Source organism: Gracilinanus agilis, chromosome 1 (genome assembly GCF_016433145.1).
Source record: "Gracilinanus agilis isolate LMUSP501 chromosome 1, AgileGrace, whole genome shotgun sequence".
NCBI classification, from domain to species: Eukaryota; Metazoa; Chordata; class Mammalia; order Didelphimorphia; family Didelphidae; genus Gracilinanus; species Gracilinanus agilis.
In genome coordinates, this window is record NC_058130.1 from 277904047 (window position 1) to 277922657 (window position 18611).

The window sequence follows — 18611 nt, forward strand, 5'->3', positions numbered from 1 at the left end:
TTGAGAAGCCAGGGATCACAATAACATTATACATATAAATTCATACTAAACATATTTCAACATTAGCTGTGTTAAAACAAAACAAAAAACAACTCAAGAAAATGAAAGAAAAATTTGCTTTATTAATATTCCCTCAGAGTCTGCCAGTTCTTTATATGGAGGCAGATATAATTTTTCCATCATGAATCCTTCAAAATTGTGTTAGATCATTGTACTGATCAGAGCTACTTGATCTTTCACAATTGATTATCTTTATGGTATTGCTGTTATTATGTAAATTGTTCTTCTAATTCTATTCACCTCACTCTGCATCAGTCCATAAACATCCTCCCCAGGTTTTCCTGAAACCATTCCCTTCATCATTTCTTATAGCACAGTAATATTCTAACACATTTTTATACCATAACTTGCTTAACTGTTTTTCAATTGATAGCCTTTCAAATTCCAATTTTTGGTATCACAAAAAGCAATACTATAAATACTTTGGTATTTATGTCATTTCCTCCTTTTTTTTATTAATAGAATTTATCTGCAAATTTTTGAGCACCTCCTTCTACTCCCTGCATCATAGAAGTCATTGTCCAGGAGAGAGAGATGTATGTGTGATTATATATAAATTATCTTTCATCTTTCCATTTTTCAGTTCATTCTCTGGAGACATTTTATTCTTAAAGTATTAAATCTAAAGCTGTGTATGATATTCTCTTGGCTCTACTCATTTCACTATTCCATGTAGTTCTTTCTAATTTTCAAAAAAATTAGCCTGCTTATCATTTCTTATGGGGCAGTAGTATTCCATCACAATAATTTACCACAATTTTGTTTAGTTGTCCCTCAATTGATGGGCATCCCCTCAATTTACAGTTCTTTGCCACAACCACAACCGTTCCCCTAAAAAACTCTCTTTGCTGTGTAGTTCTAGTAGTGGAATTGCTGGATATGCATAATTTTATAACTTTGGGGGCATAATTCTAAATTGCTCTATAGATTGGTTGGATTAGTTCATGCCTAGTTCCTACTTGTCTTGGTATACAATGTAAAATGTTGATCTTCACATATTTTTTCCAGACCACTTTTCCAGTTTTTGTCAAAGAGTAAATTTTTGTCCCAATAGGTGGAATCTTTGGGTTTATCAAACATTAGGTTCCCGTGCTCACTTGCTTCTGTATATTGTGTACCTAATCTATTCCACCGATCAACCACTCTATTTCTTCTGCATTTAACAACTTATTTTGATGATTACATCTTTTTGGTATAATTTGAGATTCAGGACTTCTAGTCCCCCTTCCTTCACATTTTTTTTTATTACCTTGATATTCTTGTTCCTCCAGATGAATTTTGTTATTTTGTTTTTTAGTACTATAAAGTAATTCTTTAGTAATTTGATTGGTATGGCACTGAATAAATAAACAAATTTAGATAATATTATAATTCTTATTATATTGGCTTGCTCTATTCATGAGCAATTAATCTTTCTCCAATTATTTATATCAGTCTTTATTTTGATAAAGAATATTTTGTAATTGGGTTCATATTTCCTGTTGAGACAAGTGGATGCCCAAGTGTTTTATATTCTCTTTAGTTACTTTAAATGTTACTTCGGTTACTTCTTGCTCAGTTTTGTTGGTAATATATAGGAATGCTGCTAATATTATGGCTTCTTGCTAAGGTTTCTGAGCCAGTCCAAATAACTCGAGAGAGAAGGTATACCCTTTGGGTGTAGAAATAAGTAAAAGTGTTAGGAACCTGGGAGAATGTGTGAATGATGGCAATTTTTATAGTTGGTAAAGATATTAAGGAAACTTCAAAGCTCAAGCCCAATTGGGATTGTCTGCCACAAAGTTACTATTATCTTAATCCCTCTCCCCATTCCCTATTCCATACTATCAATGAAAATTTGAACCTTATCCTTTTGCTGGTTTGATGTCCCTGATAGCTACTATAAACTCACTTCCTAGCTTGCTATCTGGTGAATAGAGTATTTATAATAAGGTGGAAGATGGCTGCAGCCATTTGGTTCCATTACATATAATGGTTGGTAGTGCCATCTGTGGCTCAGGCCCTTAAAGTCCAGGCTGATCCAGCCCCAAACTCTAAGGATAGTTGTAAAGTCTTATCAGTCTCCTGATAAGGAGTACAGGTATGAGGGGATGGGAAGCAACTAGTTCCTATACTGTGCTCTCTGGAATGTCTGTTCTATAGGTAACAAACTTGTTCCTGTTATGGAAATATTTATTTTAATTTAATTTAAATAGTTTATAAATAAATCAGAGTAGGAAAATAATGTAATTTTTGAATTATGGCTATCTGAAGGAGAAAGGAATTTAAAGCTTCCCAAAGAAGAAAGTAAAGCCTTTTATTTCAAAGATAACTGAAAAAGAAAAATGATACCATATCCATATCTAGTTTATCAATGATCATTAAGAAGAGGGCAATCTTGGATTTACAACTGTCAGATGGGTATCAATAAATTCTCTCCTACCACTCCTATTTCTTGTTTCCATCAAAATAATTCTTCAGAAAATCTCAGCTGGACTGAGGTGGACTCACCTCATAATTAAGTAGCCACACTAGACCCAAATAACAATGGATAAAAATAAAATTTAAAACTCTTATGACATTTTCATCTTAAATCTTTTGCTTTCCCATTCCTGTCTTTTGACTCTCACTGAGACCTGGCCCCTTCTGATGACACAGCCTGCCAAGTTTCCCTACCTTTTTCAGTATAAAGTCTATATTGTTTATTCCCTCCTCTACTTGCTGCCTGCATGTTGAGAAGGGACCTAGATATGACTTGCTTTCTTTTAGTGAAATTAATGGGCTGCAGGGGCAGTGGCTACAGCTTACTCAGAGGATTGCCTGGTATTGCCCTGGGATGGTATAGAGGTATGATTTAGTATTGCCCTTTTCCCTGATAATCTCTTTATCTTAGGTCTCCTAAAATGGCATCTGAGGTGGGAGTTGTCTCTTTCAATCTCCATACTAATGACATGGCAGTGTAGATTTTAGAGTCTTGTTGGGGTTTGCAATTACTCAGCAGTTTAAGCCTATCTAAGGAAATTATTTTCTGAGAAGACTGAGAAGGGGCAGAAGGGGCATGCCATAGGTAGGATGGGTTCTCTTTTTTAGGAATTGATAGAGATGCATATCTAAAAATGTTTGCCCAGGGCCTGTCAGCCTTTTAATTTCCATGTCATTAATTATGGCTTCTGCCTCATTGGCTAACTAGCTAATCATAGCAGATTAGCTAGTTAGCCCCATTTTTACTGAATTTCTAGGTGAGTGAATTCCTCATTCTCCTGATTTTCTTGCCCTTGCTCTCCTTTTTCCATACATTTTTTGTGGAGAGGGCCTTGGAGAGTCCCACTTTTCTGCCAGCAATTCCCATTTGGTGTTGGTAGATGCTGGCATTGAGGAGTTTAACTTGATCATTGGCTATCTTTCAGCAGTCTGATAGTCCCCCATCTTGCTCAGGAGGTGAGAGAGAAAAGCACAATAGCTGTAGCAATGCATTTGAAACAGTTCTTTATTTACTGCTTGATTCCTTCTTATACTTACACCCCATCCACATCCTGATCTTTTATAATTAAGATATCACCTTCCTCTATGATACCTTCTTTGCTATTCCCTGCTTACATTCTTTTTTTTTTATTATTCTCTTTATACTTGTGTATACTACATAACTAGCCCTTAATATTTATTGTCATGGATAATGCTGTATAATAGGTACCAGGCCAACCCTGGGTTCAGGAAGAATTCAACTTCTGCATGTGTGACCATGACCCTGATCATAAATTCCTTATGTTGCCAGTCTGCACCAGGGGAGGGAGATTTAACAGTGAGAGTTATCTATACTGATGAAATCAGATTTGGACTACTAGAAAAAGAAAATATATCATTCTTTAAGTGTATTATATAATTTTGTATTATTTATTTATACAGTGACTGCCGTCTAGGAGACAAATGAAACAATTATTTAACAAAACCAGGTGTGTGTGTGTGTGTGTGTGTGTGTGTGTGTGTGTGTATGCCTATGTTTTTGATGGCATGACTGTATATATCTGGCTGCTTCTTTTTTTGGGGGGGGTCTTTTTTTTTTTAAAAACTCTTAACATCTGTGTATTGGCTCTTAGGTGGAAGAGTGGTAAGGGTGGGCAATGAGGGTCAAGTGACTTGCCCAGGGTCACATAGCTGGGAAGTATCTGAGGCCAGATTTGAACTTAGGACCTCCCTTCTCTAGGCCTGACTCTCAATCCAGGCTGCTTCTTGCATCTCATAATGCTGAAAATAAAGTGCACGTTCAGGAAATGCTTGCTGATTATCAAATGTAGCTTTTGCAGCATTTACAAAACCACAAAATTGTTTGGAGTTGGCTGAGGTACCACAAAAGGCATCCACCTTATTCCCTCTCTCACCTTTGTAAAGGAGGAAATTGAGGCCCAGAAAAGTAAAACTTGACCTTCCAAAGACAGAGTTAGAGGCAGAATTAGTGGAAAGACTATTAGTGAGATACTGAGCATCTCTAAGTCTCAATTTCCTCATATATAAAATGAAAATAGTAATATTTGCACTATTCAGGATAGTTGTGAGAAAAGTACTTAGTAAATCTTAATGTTATACCCATACCAGTTAATAATAATGAAGAAGAGAAGAATTAAATTACACTGTTATATTTAAAGAAATGGTATAAGCACTGGATTATGAGTCAGGTAACTGGGAATTTCAGATTCCTTCTCTGATACTTTCTACCTCTGTGATTCTAGGTAATTATCACTTAAATTTTTTTACCTCAGTTTCCTTATATTTGAAATGAGAGGGTTGAGTTGCTTAAGGCTTTCCTAGCTCTAAAGCCTATGACATTTCAGAAATAAGTGAAAACAAAACAAAAGATACTCTTTTAATACCCCTCCTCTTCACCTCTCTCCCTCCCCTCCCCTTCAGTCTTATTCCCATCCTTTTTATTCTTATTCCTCTTACCCTTTATAAGGTAAGATAGGATTCTACATCCAAATGAGTATGGTTGTTATTCCCTCTCTGAGCCAATTGCAGTGAGAAAAAGGTTTAAGTATTTCCTATCACCATTTTCATCTTCCCCTACACTATAATAGTTTTTATTGTTTTTTTTTTGGTACCTCTTTAGGTGATATAATTAGCCCCATTCTACCTCTCATCCCTTTTCTCTTAGTGTAATCCTCTTTTTGTCTCTCTCCCCCCAATTTTTTTTGGAATTACATGTCATCCTAAATAGTTTACTTTTATACCCTCTGTCTATGTATACTCCTAACTGCTCTGATAATAATAAAATTTTTAAGAGTTAAAAATATCATCTTTCTATGGAGATATATAAAGAGTTCAATCTTATTGGATCCCTTAAATTTTCTCTTTCTTGTTTCTCTTTTTATGCTTCTCTTGAGTCTTGTATTTGGACAGCAGATTTTCTGTGTTTTTTTTTCCTCCATCAGGAGTGCTTGGAAATCATCTGTTTTATTAAATGACCATTTCCCCCCCTGAAAGAATATACTTGGTTGTAAACCTAGTACCTATGCCTCTGGACTATCATATTCCAAGCCTTCTGATCCTTTAATTTAGAAGCTGCTAAGTCCTTGTGTAATTCTGAATGTAGTATTTGATATTTGATTTTGTTTTATTTGATATTTGAATTGTTTCTCTCTTGCTGATTGCAGTATTTGCTCCTTGGCCTTAGAGCTTGAATTTGACTATATAATATTCCTGGGAGTTGTATTTAGGGATTTATTTCAGGAGATGATAAGAAGATTCTTTTAATTTCTATTTTACCCTCTTGTTAAAGAATATCAGAGTAGTTTTCTTTGATAATTTTTTGTAATATGATACCTAAGGTTTTTTTTTTTTTTATCATGGCTTTCAGAGGTAGTTCAATAATATTAGATTGTCTGTCCTGGATTTATTTTTTAGGTCAGTTGTCATTTTCAATGAGATATTTTATATTTTCTTCTTTTGATTTTCTTTTATTGCTTCTTGTTGTTTCATGAAATTACTAGCTTCTAATTGCCCAATACTAATTTTTAAGAAATGATTTTCTTCTGTGAGATTTGAAGTCTCCTTTTCCATTTGACTAATTCTGTTTTTTTTTAAAGCTGGTTTTTTTCCTTGCATTACTTTCATTTCTCTTCACCATTTTTTCTTTTGCCTCTCTTATTTAATTTTTGAATTCCTTTTTGAGTTTTTCCAGAGCCTCAGTTAAATTCCCATCAAGTTTTGCCTTGATCTCACTGCTCTATTCTGGTCTATTCTTTGCTCTTCTTAATCTCATCATAATTTTTTATAGTTAGGTTTTTTTTTTATTTTTTGACTCTTTTCCCATTTTCCCAGGTTTTTTTTTTCTTTTACTTTATCTTCTGTTCTTAGGGTAGATGAGGCACTCAATTAAACTTCAATTTTTCTTTGCTGCTACCCTCAACTCTAATTCTGGGTTTTGGCTGGGAGCTTTGAAAGCCACCTCCCACTGCTGATTCTATGGACTGTTGATGGCTTGCAGGGCTCAGAGCACTGTGAACTATCTTGTGCTGGGGTTCAGAGCTTCAATTCAAGCTGGGCAGGGGCTCTGGGCCTCACTCTGGACCTACATAGACCAAGTGCACTGCAGACCACCTTGCACTGGGGCTTGGGGCCTTACTGCAGGGTTGGACAGGGGCTCTGGACCTTCCCTTCAACTTGCATGCATCAGGTATACTATAGATTGTATTGTGCGAGGGCTGAGGGCCTCACTTCAGGCTTGTGCTAGGGCTTGGAGCTTCAAGGGCATGGGATGTTCTGCTGTTGGCTTAGGCAGGATCTCAAGGTCTTATAATAGGCTTGAGCCCAGATGGAGAACCTGGAGTAGTAGGTAAGGAATGGGCAGCTTGCTGTTGGCTTGTGCTAGTGCTCCTTGTTGTGTTTACCCCAGTAAAGAAGTACTTTCCAAGTTGTTTTCTGCAGGAGAGTTGCTTCACTCCATTCCTTTGTTGGTTCTGTCCCTCCAGTATTTGTTTTGAGGCATTATTTTAAGGTTGGTTGAAGAGGATTCTCATACGGATCTGGCTTTCCATGCTTCTACTCCACCATCTTGAAGATATTGTTCCTCTAAGATATCATTCCTCTGCTACCTAAAGCTTCTTCTCTTTTTTAGTTACAAAATCTTTTTGGAAAATCATTTTAAGGAAAAAATGACTATATACTTAGTTTTAAACAAGATAACCAAATATACTTGCAGCTATTTGAAAATGCATTTCTTTGTACTGTATGTAGGTACTGATTAGTTACTTTTCTATTCTCTTCCTTCTCTTTTCAGTCATTGCTATATTTGTATGTATATTTCTATTCATATGCACACAATGCATGTGTTTATTTTGTTCTTCAGTTTCATAGGATCATAGAGAGCTAAAAGGGTCCTCACCGGCCATCTGGTCCAACCTATTCATTTCACAGATGAAGAATCTGCCCAAGGTCATGTAGACAGTAAGCATCTGAAGTGGGATTTGCATTCAGGTCCTCTGATGGAAGTGCCAGTGCTTATTCTACTGTACCATGCTGTTTTCCTCATTTTAAATTACTTTATATATTTCTATCCTAAATTCCTTGTATGTTTCTTTTTTATAATTTTATAATTTTATAATTTTTGATGGCATTGCAATAAATCACATTGGAGATACATTCTAGTTTAGTCATTCAACAAATGTTAGATTTCTAGGTTGTTTCTAGTTCTTTACTAGTCACTATATAATGTTTGTATATATGCTTTTATAGATAATGCCTATTTCTTATTAATGATGACTTTTAGGAAATATTCTTTCCTGAAAATGTGATTATTGGGTCAAAGGGTACAATTATTTTTGTGGCTCTTATATGCTGGCAGATTCTCCCTGTATGATGAATATTAAACATTATGATTTTGACTGTGGGTTTCAGTCTTAACTTGAAAATAACCAAATCTTTACTGACTTTTTTAGTCTATGTTTATAACTGTGGCTATATTTGTGGCACTTTCCTTCCCCTCATCCCTAGCATTTGAATTTTTTGCCACATATGGAAAAAACTTTAAGCAATACATTTACAGTATTTCTTTATAGTTTCTTAGCCATTCCTAGCTTTAACCTAGTAACATGGGCATAACTGATAAGTTGCCTTTCATTAGGTTTCTGTTCATGCAAATAGGCAGTTTGGTATAGGAGTATGTTAGAGGGGAGCTGCAGCTACAAGGAACTTACTCTTATTGTTCACAGTAATATAATTATACTACCCAAACATTTTAATAACAGATGTTTCTTGGCTAAGTTTCTAAACAGTGTAACTTCATTGTATTAGTAATGGAATGACTGAATAGTCATGCTAATTTTGTATCCCTTAATTGTTGGATCTCTATTGAATATTCTCTTGGGATCTCTTTTTAAAAAATATATGCTATCAATCCTATCTTAACTAGACACCAAAGCTAAATAAGTTAGGTTGCATTCTATGTTATTGCCACTTGGGGGTAGTCTTAAATCATGTAAAAATGGAGTAAGTCTCAATAAACATTTGCATTTTTCCCACTCTACTTAAAAGGATCATTAAAAGAAAACCAAACTAGTACATATTTTGAGTTTGAAATTTTCTATTAGTTCTTTCCTATTATTTAAATATTTTTATGAAAATGGACACAATACAGTAAATACAAAATTAATTTTTTCATAATCTTATTATAAAAGGGTTACTATAAACCTTCCTTTACAGGGATCTTTGCAGAGTTTCTTACAATGAGGTTAATAATAGGAATACATTGCCATGGAGATAAGCATCTAATCTGTTTTTAAAACTCATTTCTTTCAAGAAAGAAGATAAGGAAATAGTTAGATCAGTGATGCTGATTTAAAATGACAATGGAAAAATAATAAATTTTATCACACTTGTACATATATGTATAAGGACAGAAACTGTGCCAGAAACTGTCAATATGGAAAATCTTAGGGATGCTTTGGGGGATTTTTCACACTTCTCTTGACCATAACTGCCATCCAGGAAGACTGGGAAAAATGTATTTATGGTACAGCTAGTATACAAAGATTGATTTTGCAAACACATAATTTTTAGAATTATAGAAGAGGGATCTTACTTTAAAAAAAAAGGCCTAATGATTAAGCAGTCATTAGTTCCAAAGATGTTATGTAAATCACTTAATATTAGGGCTTCTTTGCTTGCTATAGGGCCCACCTTACAAGACTCATTTTCATTAAAAAAAAGTTTCATTTTTTTAAATCACCCCCAGTATCTTTCTCCTTCTTCCTTCCAGAGAACTGTCCCACATAACTAATAGTTTTTTAAAAGCCAAAAAACCCCCCAAAAAACCCAACCCCCCTCACACAAACAGAAAAAAGAAGAGAAAAAAAAGTCAGTATAACTGATCAACACATTGAAAAAGTCTGAAAATATATGCAATATACATCACTTGTGGACCTTATACTTTTTCAAAGGAGCAGTAGGAATACCTTCTCATATTTTCTTTCAAGCTATGATTGTTCTTTATAATTTTGCAACTTTTTTGGTGGTTATCCTTTTTGTTTATGTTATATGTATTGTTTTGACTCTGCTTTATTCTTCATAATTCATGTAGGTTTTTCTATGCTTCTCTTTATTATTCATATTTGTTATTTCTTATAGCACAGTAATGTTCTATTACATTCATTTGGTTAACCATTCTCCTATCAGTGGACATCTACTTTGTTTCCTATTCTTTGCTATCGCAAAATGTGCTACTATAAATATTTTGGGTTATAAAGGACTTTCTGGTCAAAGTACTTCTCTAATTTTTAATCCTTTTTTTCCTGTGGCTCTTTGTTGATTATAATTTTTATAGCTTTATGTTCTGAAAAGTATGCTTTTAATATTTCTGCTTTTTTGCATTTGGGTGTGAATGTCCTATTGTATGATCAATTTTTTGTGAAGGTGCCATTACTGCTGAGAAAAGGTATATATACCTTTCTATTCCCATTCAGTTTTCTCCAGAGGTCCATCAATTTAATTAAAAAATTTTTTTTATTCACCTTCTTAAATTCTTTCTTGTTTATTTTTGGTTTGATTTATCTAATTCTGAGAAGGGAAGGTTAATGTCCCCCACTAATGCAGTTTTATTGTCTTTTTCTTCTTGTAACTCATATAACATCTCCATTAGGAATTTGGATGGTATGCCATTTGGTAAATGTATATTTAATATTGAAATAATATGAATATTCTTGATAATTGGTATTTGGAATGGTAAGATACCAAGATTTAGTTGGTTCCTTGGGAACTCACAGAGAAGGGTCTTCTCCCGGTGACCAGTGTGTTAGCACAAAAACAGGACAGGGGTTTATTTTAAAACACGGTTTGATGGAGGGGAGGATTAAAGAATTAGCTTTCCCTAACTCTAAGGGGTCTAGCTAACTTCCCACCTTCTACAACCCCCACATGGGGGTTTCTTTGTTTTTCTTCCAAGCTCCCTAGGCCTTACATTGTCTAAATTTTCCCAAGCTATTTGTCTACCTGACATCCTCCCAAATTACTTTGGTAAAATATCCAGTTCTTCAGAATAGTTTAGGTCAAACCCTATATGGTAGGGTTCAAACCTAGCAGGGTTAGTCCTAAGATGGTTTCAGGCCTTCCCACCACTGACAGTTGTACTGGTTTGCCAGTCACAAATCTTCAGAGTTGACAGGTACTTCCAGATTGCAGGAACACTGATGATATCAAGTCAGTGGGAGGTTTTTCTAGTCAGGAACTGCAGGAATCACGATATTCAGCTCCAGTAGATAGGAAACTAAATTCTCCTCTTCAGGGAGATGGAGAGGAAGTAGAACTCCTGACCGTCCCAGAAACAGGAAGACTAAAAGCCCCCCAGTAGCTGCTGGTGTCCACCTTTATCTGTTTTCTGCATTCCAAAATTCACATCACCAGTTCCACAGCATGTGGTCAGGTCCAGCAAATCTCTCTTTGCAAAATTCTTTCTTTTACCTGTTTGCAACCTATTTCTATTCTTCTCACATTACAATATTGATATTACTTCATTGACTATGGTACCTTTTATTATGTCTTTTAATGAGATCACTTTCACTTTTGCGTTATCCAAGATCATAATCGCTATCTCTGCTTTTTTAACTTTAGCTGAAGCATAATAGATTCTGCTCCAGCCCTTTATCTTTACTTTGTTTGTGACTCCCTGCTATAAATGTGTTGTGTTGTGGAATTTGGTCTTTTAATCCACTCTTCTATCCTTTTCCATTTTATGGGTGAATTTATCCCATTCACATTCACAACTATGTTTAATAACTGTTTCATTCCAGCTTATTTCCCCCATTTATCCTTCTCTGACTCTTCTTTCAGCTTTTCCCTGTTCACAGATATTTTTGTTTTTGAGTACCATCTGCCTCAGTTCATCTCCCTATTTCCCCCTCCACTGTACTGATTCTTATGTGCTCTCTATATATGCTTCTGTTCACTGCCCTAATAGTGATAAAGTTCTTAAGTATCTTCTGGATCTTAAGTATCCTAAGTACTTGAGGAACCTTAGGTACTTCAGATATCAAATATATCCTAAGTATCTTTGATATTATCTTCTTATGTAGTAATTAATCAGTTTAACCCCATTGTTTTTCTTGATTGCCTAGGTCAGTATTAGGCAAACTATGGCCCCACGGGCCAGATGGGCCCCTCTGAAATGTTCTATCTGGCAGTGTGACATTATTCCTAATCTGATGAATACAATGAGTAGGATACAATACAATGAAATTTTGAAAGAGTTGCCTTAGAAACAGATTGACAGATGAGCATTTCCTTTCCTTTGGCCCCCTGTTTAAAAAGTTTGCCCATCACTGGCCTAGGTATCTCTTGTATGATAGATATATTAAGTAGCCTAGTTATCATTTTCTTATGATTATTTTAACCCCATTGAGACCCTTGAACTTTTTCCTTTTCTGTTTCTTGTTAGTGTAAAATTTGATCACTGAATTTAAATTTCAGTCCTAGTCTTGTCATAATGAATGCCTGTAAGACCTCTATTTCATTAAATATCCATTTCTTCCCTTGAGTATTCTACTCAGTTTTGTTGTGTAGGTGATTCTTGGTTATAGTCCTATATCCTTTGCCTTGTGGAATATCATGTTCTCTGCTTTAGGTCCTTTAGCAGAGTCTATACTCTAGGTCTTGTGTAATCCTGGCAGCAGCTAAGTGATATTTGAACTGTTTCTTTTTTCTTCTGGCTGCTTTCAGTATTTTCTCCTTGACCTGAGAGTCCTGGAATTTGGCTGGCATAGTCTTGGGATTTTTAAATTTGGGATCTCTTTCAGAAGTGATTGATGGATTCTTTCAATTTCTCTTTTCTTCTTTTATTGAAGAATATCAGGTCAGTTCTCCCTGATAACTTCTTTCAATATGGTGTCTAGGCTCTTTTTAGTTCATGGCTTTCAGGCAGTTCAGTGATTCTTAGGTTATCTCTCCTGGATTTGTTTTCTAGGTCAATTGTTTTTCCAATGAAATATTTCAAATTTTCCTCAATTTTTTTCATTCTTTTCAATTTCTTTTATCATTTCCTGCTATCTGTATAGAGTCATTGGCTTCTATTTGTCTAATTTTAATTTTTAGGTTGCCATTTTCTTCTTTGAGGCTTTATATTTCTTTTTTGGGGGGGGTAGTTATTTTCTTATTTGAGGTTTTCTATTTACTTTTTTAGGGAGCTGTTTTCAGTGAGTTTTTAGTATAAGCTATTGATTTTTTTCTATCATTTTCTAATTTTTCTTCTAAATCTTTTATTATTTATTTTTTAATTCTCTTTTAGAGTTCTTCCAGGGGTTCATTTTGGGTCTGACATCTATTCATATTTTGCCTTGAAGCTTCACATGCTTTTATTTTTGTATTGTTATCTTATTTTGATCTTGCATTCTGGTCATAAATGATTTTCCCCTCACTTTTTTCCCCCTATCTTTTGCTCCTCTTGGGGGAAGGGGACTTTTCCCTTTACTTTATCTATATGTTAAAACTTTAGCTCCATTCCTAGTGTGGAAGTAATACTATCCAAAGCTTGTACTGTTTGTCTATTCTAGTTCCTGGGGTGGCTCAGCTGTCTTGAGTCCTAGACTGAGGACTCAGAAGAGATGCCTGGGTAGCCTGCTGTGGGTACATTTGTAGCTATTTCATTCAGATGATGCTTTTGTTGGGTTGTCCTGAGTTCTGCCCTTTTCTCTTCCCCAACACCCCCAGGCTGAATTTTGTTGAGCTGAGTCCCTCTTGCTGCTGCCTGAACTGGGTTGTCCCAAGATGGTGCTATAGCTAGATTGTGCTGGGCCCTGTTCTCCCCACTGCTGTCTATACTTTGTTGTATTAATTTCTGCTCTCTTCCTGCTGAATGTGGATTGAGTCCAGCTGTACTCTTTCCCCTGTCTCTTTTGCTTTTTTTGCTTTTGTGGTCCACTTGATGTGTTGGACTGTGTTCTCCCTACCTATACCAGTGAGATGGGACCTTCTTGTGATTATTCCTCTTTACTCTTCAGGGCCAGAGCACTGCTTCACCCTTGTATTCTTTTGGTGCCGCTACTCATTTTTAGGTGTTTTCATTTTATTATGTTATCCAGAGGATGGTTGGTGAGCTCTGAATATTTCTTAACTACCCCTGCCATCATTTCTCAATGTAACCTTTCCCTTTCAAGTACAGTGAGGCATCCCTTATAACTAAGATTTAAAAAGGAAGAGGAAAGTAGTTTAGAAAAACCAACCAACATCGTCTGACTGTTCTACATCTTTCTTTGTAAAGAGGTAGAGGGTCGTGGTACATTTCCTTTCAGTTCTCCAGAGCCAATATTTGTAAAGCATTTAGCTCCACATAGTAGATGCTTAATAAACGTTTGTTCCCATCTTGAGGGCAAGTATGGTTTGAAAAAAACTAGATAGATTTAGTATATGTTTTTGTGAGAAACGATTGGGGAAATGTTTCTTTTTACCTTACAGTGAATGATTTAGGAGGAGACTTCAAAGGAGTGGGAAAAAGTTCCTCAGCTGCTGATAATGTTGTTGAAGAAATAAGAAAGAGAGGAGGAAAAGCTGTGGCTAACTATGGTAGGTTATTTGAAAATAATTTTCTTATATTTTTGTTTACTTTATTTTAAGCAAAGAAATATTTAATTAAAAGTTAACTTTTTTGGGGGGGGGCAAAACTCAAAGTGACTCTTTTCAGGAGAGAAATACCTTGGGCCATCTAATTTGACTAGATATCTGATAGGTGGCAAAGAATTTCTCAACTATTATTTTCTGGGTTACAATTCATGGCTCTCTCATATGTGGTCCTTGAATTTTGAGCTTGTAGGGAAGAGATTAACTTTTGTCCTCTGTTTCATCTGTAATAAGAAAATTTCATTTATGTTATTATACTAGAAGTACCTACTGAAAAAAAATTCACTACTAGTGTGATAGTTGTTAAAATATTTCATCTTTAATAGAAAATTAAATTATGAGCCATAGAAACTTTTTTCTTTTGAATATTGGAGATGCTTAAGAATAAAATTTATTTTCTAAATGCATTTATGAGAATCCCTTCAAAAAACTAATTCTGTTTATATTGAGTATAAAAATCAAATTGCCTTTAAAATTTTAGGGGACAAGAAAGGGTTTTAGAACTTTTTTTTGATTGCTCTTTGATTAAACATAACTGGTGGTATAGTTAATAAATGTAAATTGTTCTGCATTGGTAATATGGAACAATATTTTTCTATTTCTTTTCTTACATTTTTTTACTTTACAGCTAATTCATTTGTATTCTTATTTAATATTTGCTGTTAAAAAATGTACTCTCCTTGAGCATGGTTTGGATTTCTGTGTCAGTCATGTACTGCTACACTTATTTTGGAAGATATTTGTGAAATAAGCTGAAATTTGCACCTGTTTTCTTTCAGATTCTGTGGAAGCTGGAGAGAAGGTTGTGAAAACTGCACTTGATGCTTTTGGAAAAATAGGTGATGTTTCTTTAATTTATAATTAAAATAATGCATATTATCTTTCTCATAAATTATTCTTCATTTTACCTTCATGTTTATTTTTTTTTTGCACTCTGAAGTTCATCCCTAAGAATCTGACTTTTTAGATAGATGAAATTAATATAAATGTTCATTCTCTGCAAATGCTTGTTAGCCAAAAAACTCATCAACTTAACATTCTCTTGTTATCCTGTTAATATTAATAAGGATAACTTGACCTTGTTTTTGCAATATAGTGACAGTTTATTTATTTGTATATCAAATGAGCACATAAAATATTGAAAAAGATGAATGTCTGAAAGTAGACGTAAAGATGACAAAAAGTTTTCTTTTAGATGAATGACTGCAATGACAGATTCAAATGAAACAAAATCTTTGCAATAGGAGAATGTTGAACTGTGTATATTGGGTTTAGTTCAATGTAGTATAGTTTTATTCAGAATAGATGCTTAATAAAAGTTGTCGAATTAGTGAAAAGGGAGGGTCGTCACTGGAAATTCTAAATAGCAAATAAAATCTGGAAGCTATGTGAATTTTGAAAGCTTATTTAAAAATTTTTGGAAAGATATATTTTAAACAAAAATTCCAAAAGATTATTTAATATTTTGGCCTGAAATTCCTATTTATATATTACTTGGCAAAAGAGGAAAGATGGGTCAGAAGTTTTCTAGCCTGAAATACAGAACCAGCTTGAGATAAAAATTTTATCATGATGTAAATTTTTCCATCTTCTCCTTGCAACATCAAGATTTAATAGGAAGATAGTATATTATAATCTGTTATAATTTTAATGTGTTTAGCAAGTTCTCAGGTTATTAACTTGGAAACACAAAGTTGTTTTCTCTGGATCAGCTTTCTAGATGAACAAATTGAGTGAGAGGCTGACTGATAATTGTCATTGAAATGTAAAATGATAAAGATAGGTGTGAATGTGTTGATTCAGTGGGAATTATTGAGAGAAAGCCAATGGAATTATAATAGAAAATAGTGAAATAGTCATCAGACACAAGAGTTTAGAAATAAGGGTGGTGGTATTCAGTAATCTCAATCATGTCCAACTGTTTATCATCCAATTTGGGATTTTCTTGGTAAAGATACTTGTCCACGTTTGCTATTTCCTTCTCCAGCTTATTTTATACATGGGGAATTGAGGCAAATAGGGCTAAGTTATTGCTTAGTCACACAATGTCAGGCCAGATATGACCTAATGAAGGTGAATTTTCCTGATTCCAAGTCCAATGCTTTATCTACTTGTCATCTAGCTCATTGGATATTATTTTAGGCATAAAAATGAGTTTTAAAATTATAATCAGATGCAGATTAATATGTGTATTATATGTGTACATCTAATATTGTGACTTTTTTTTGACAGATATTGTTATAAACAATGCTGGGTGAGTAATGACTTTTTCCCCCTTTATTATGATATAACTTAGATTCACTTATTTTTCAGTTGTATGAAAACTTTTCCCCAACTTTATCCAATTTTGTTTCTGCAGGATCCTAAGAGACCGTTCCTTTGTTAGGATAAGTGATGAAGACTGGGGTAAGTTGTTTAAATAGATTCCATTGGTATATTTTTATTCACTTTATCATTTAAAATTATGAAACTGGATTAAAAAACAATAACGAAACCAGACATTCTTACCTCTCCATATTCATTACAGTTATTATGTACTTACTATATGCTAGGTCCTGTGTTATGAGCTAGAAATACAAAGGAAAACATGAAATAATCCAGTGATGAACATTTTCTTCTAGTAAAGGTGATGAACAGTTTGATGTAGGTTTTTTTTTTTTTTTAAATCAGGAAAAGTTAAGGCTGTTAAATCTCCTGCCAAAAGTTACCCAAATGAGATTTGTACCTTTCAATTTTTTGCTTTCTCCATCCTCTAAATTTTCTAGGGATATGTGTGTGTTTGTGTGTACTGTATGTCTAGCACACTTAATGCTGATTATTTTTTGTTTAGACTCTTTAGGTTCCTAAAGCAGTAGGGTTTCCAAAAATATAAAATGGGGAAAATGTGGAACAGTCAAGGTATGATTCTTAAGCTTAATAAATATTATTGGGAAGGTTTCCTTCAGTGATGTACCTTAATAAAGCTGAAATCAAATATACCGATAGCTATGCTGATAGCCTTCACACTAGTTTAGGTCCTTATAACCTCTCATCTAGTGTACTGTAATAGCCTCCTAATTAGTTTCTCTGTTTCAGGTATTTCCTTCCTTGAATGAGCCTTCACACAGCTGCCAAATGCAGTGATTTCCATAATGCACAGATTACTTTTTCTCCTTCCTGAATGAATTCCACTGGCTCCTTTTCACCTCTAGAATCAAATATAAACTGCTGTATTCAGTATTTAAGCTCCTTTCAACCTAGTTCCAACCTTCTTTACATCTTTTTTATATATCACTCTTCTTCCAATACAATAGGTCAACCAAATGGGACTTCTTGCTGTTCCTCATATATAACTTTCTTAACTCCTATCTCTGAACCTTTGTTCTGGATGTTGTAACAAATAAAATTGGTCTGGAGGCTCAGCACCAGAGTTATAAGCATTTATTAGTAAGGAGAGAGAGCCTTTCTAACATAAGGTAAGATCAGGTCTCAGGTTTCAGCCCAGCTTGGTCCCTTCCATGCTTCACTGCTGCTTGCCAAATGCCAGACTAGGGAGTCGATCTGTTTAAGGGCAGAAGTAAAGAGGCCTCTCTCCTTTCCTCACTTGCCATTTAAACCCCACTTGCTCCTTCCTCCATGGCAACGTTGCACATTGCTACCAGGGGATGCCATTAGATATAACAACCATCTGTGGGGTACTTGGAATAGGTCCTCCTGGTAATTTATTTCACACAATGGCCTTAGTGTCTGGAAAGCACTACTTATTTGCCTTCACATTTTGGCATCTTTACTTTTTCTCAAGACTTAGCTGAATTTAAATATCATTGCATAATTTTTAATATTAAATATTATTGGGGAAAATTGTCCTTTTGTACTTGTACTACTTATAACAGGGTTTTTGTGAGCTCCTTTATGGTCAGAAACTATTTTTGTTTTAATATTCTTACCACTTAACACAGTGAATGGCACACAGTAAGCACTTTTAAAATATTTGACTGATTGACTTATATGAGTCCTTTCCTGATCTAGTGTCTCCCTAAATTGCCTTGTATCTATTTTAGTTATGCTTATATAAACCTCAGTTTTATATGTCTCACAGAGTATAGTTACTGTTAATACAGTTTTTAGAGCCAGATAAGAGCTCAGATCGAATTGTTGTCTTCTGTAGTATATCTATTTAGGTTGTTAGTGTAAGGATGGGACTTGTGCAAGGGGGATGGGACACAAGGAGCCAGAGAGAAGGCAGTTGCTGACAGTTGAGACAAGAGAAAATTCTGGGAATTGCTCTAAGGAGGAAGGTTTGTGAGGAGAGGTCTTCGGGTGGAGGACTGAGGAGAGAGGAGGTGGACATCCCAGCTAGGCTCTAGTCCTTAGGGCTTCCTGAGGATCTTTCTTTGGAAATTGAAACTTTTGATTCCTGATCAAAGCCATTCCTTCACATCTCACCCATCAAGATTTCAACCATAGAGTGAGCTAAGTTTTTGGACTCTATTTTGGGAGCT

At 34.8% G+C, this 18611-nt stretch overlaps 1 protein-coding gene across 1 annotated transcript in view; it reads left to right on the plus strand.

Annotated features, from left to right (window-relative positions):
* The window catches only part of HSD17B4 (hydroxysteroid 17-beta dehydrogenase 4), a 164798-nt gene that overhangs the window by 15614 nt on the left and 130573 nt on the right, over positions 1 to 18611 (plus strand). Inside the window, exons 3-6 of the mRNA XM_044662003.1 lie at positions 13969 to 14076; positions 14910 to 14969; positions 16363 to 16384; positions 16490 to 16536. Of these exons, the coding sequence (XP_044517938.1) occupies positions 13969 to 14076; positions 14910 to 14969; positions 16363 to 16384; positions 16490 to 16536 (237 nt within the window). The remainder of the gene's footprint in view (positions 1 to 13968; positions 14077 to 14909; positions 14970 to 16362; positions 16385 to 16489; positions 16537 to 18611) is intronic.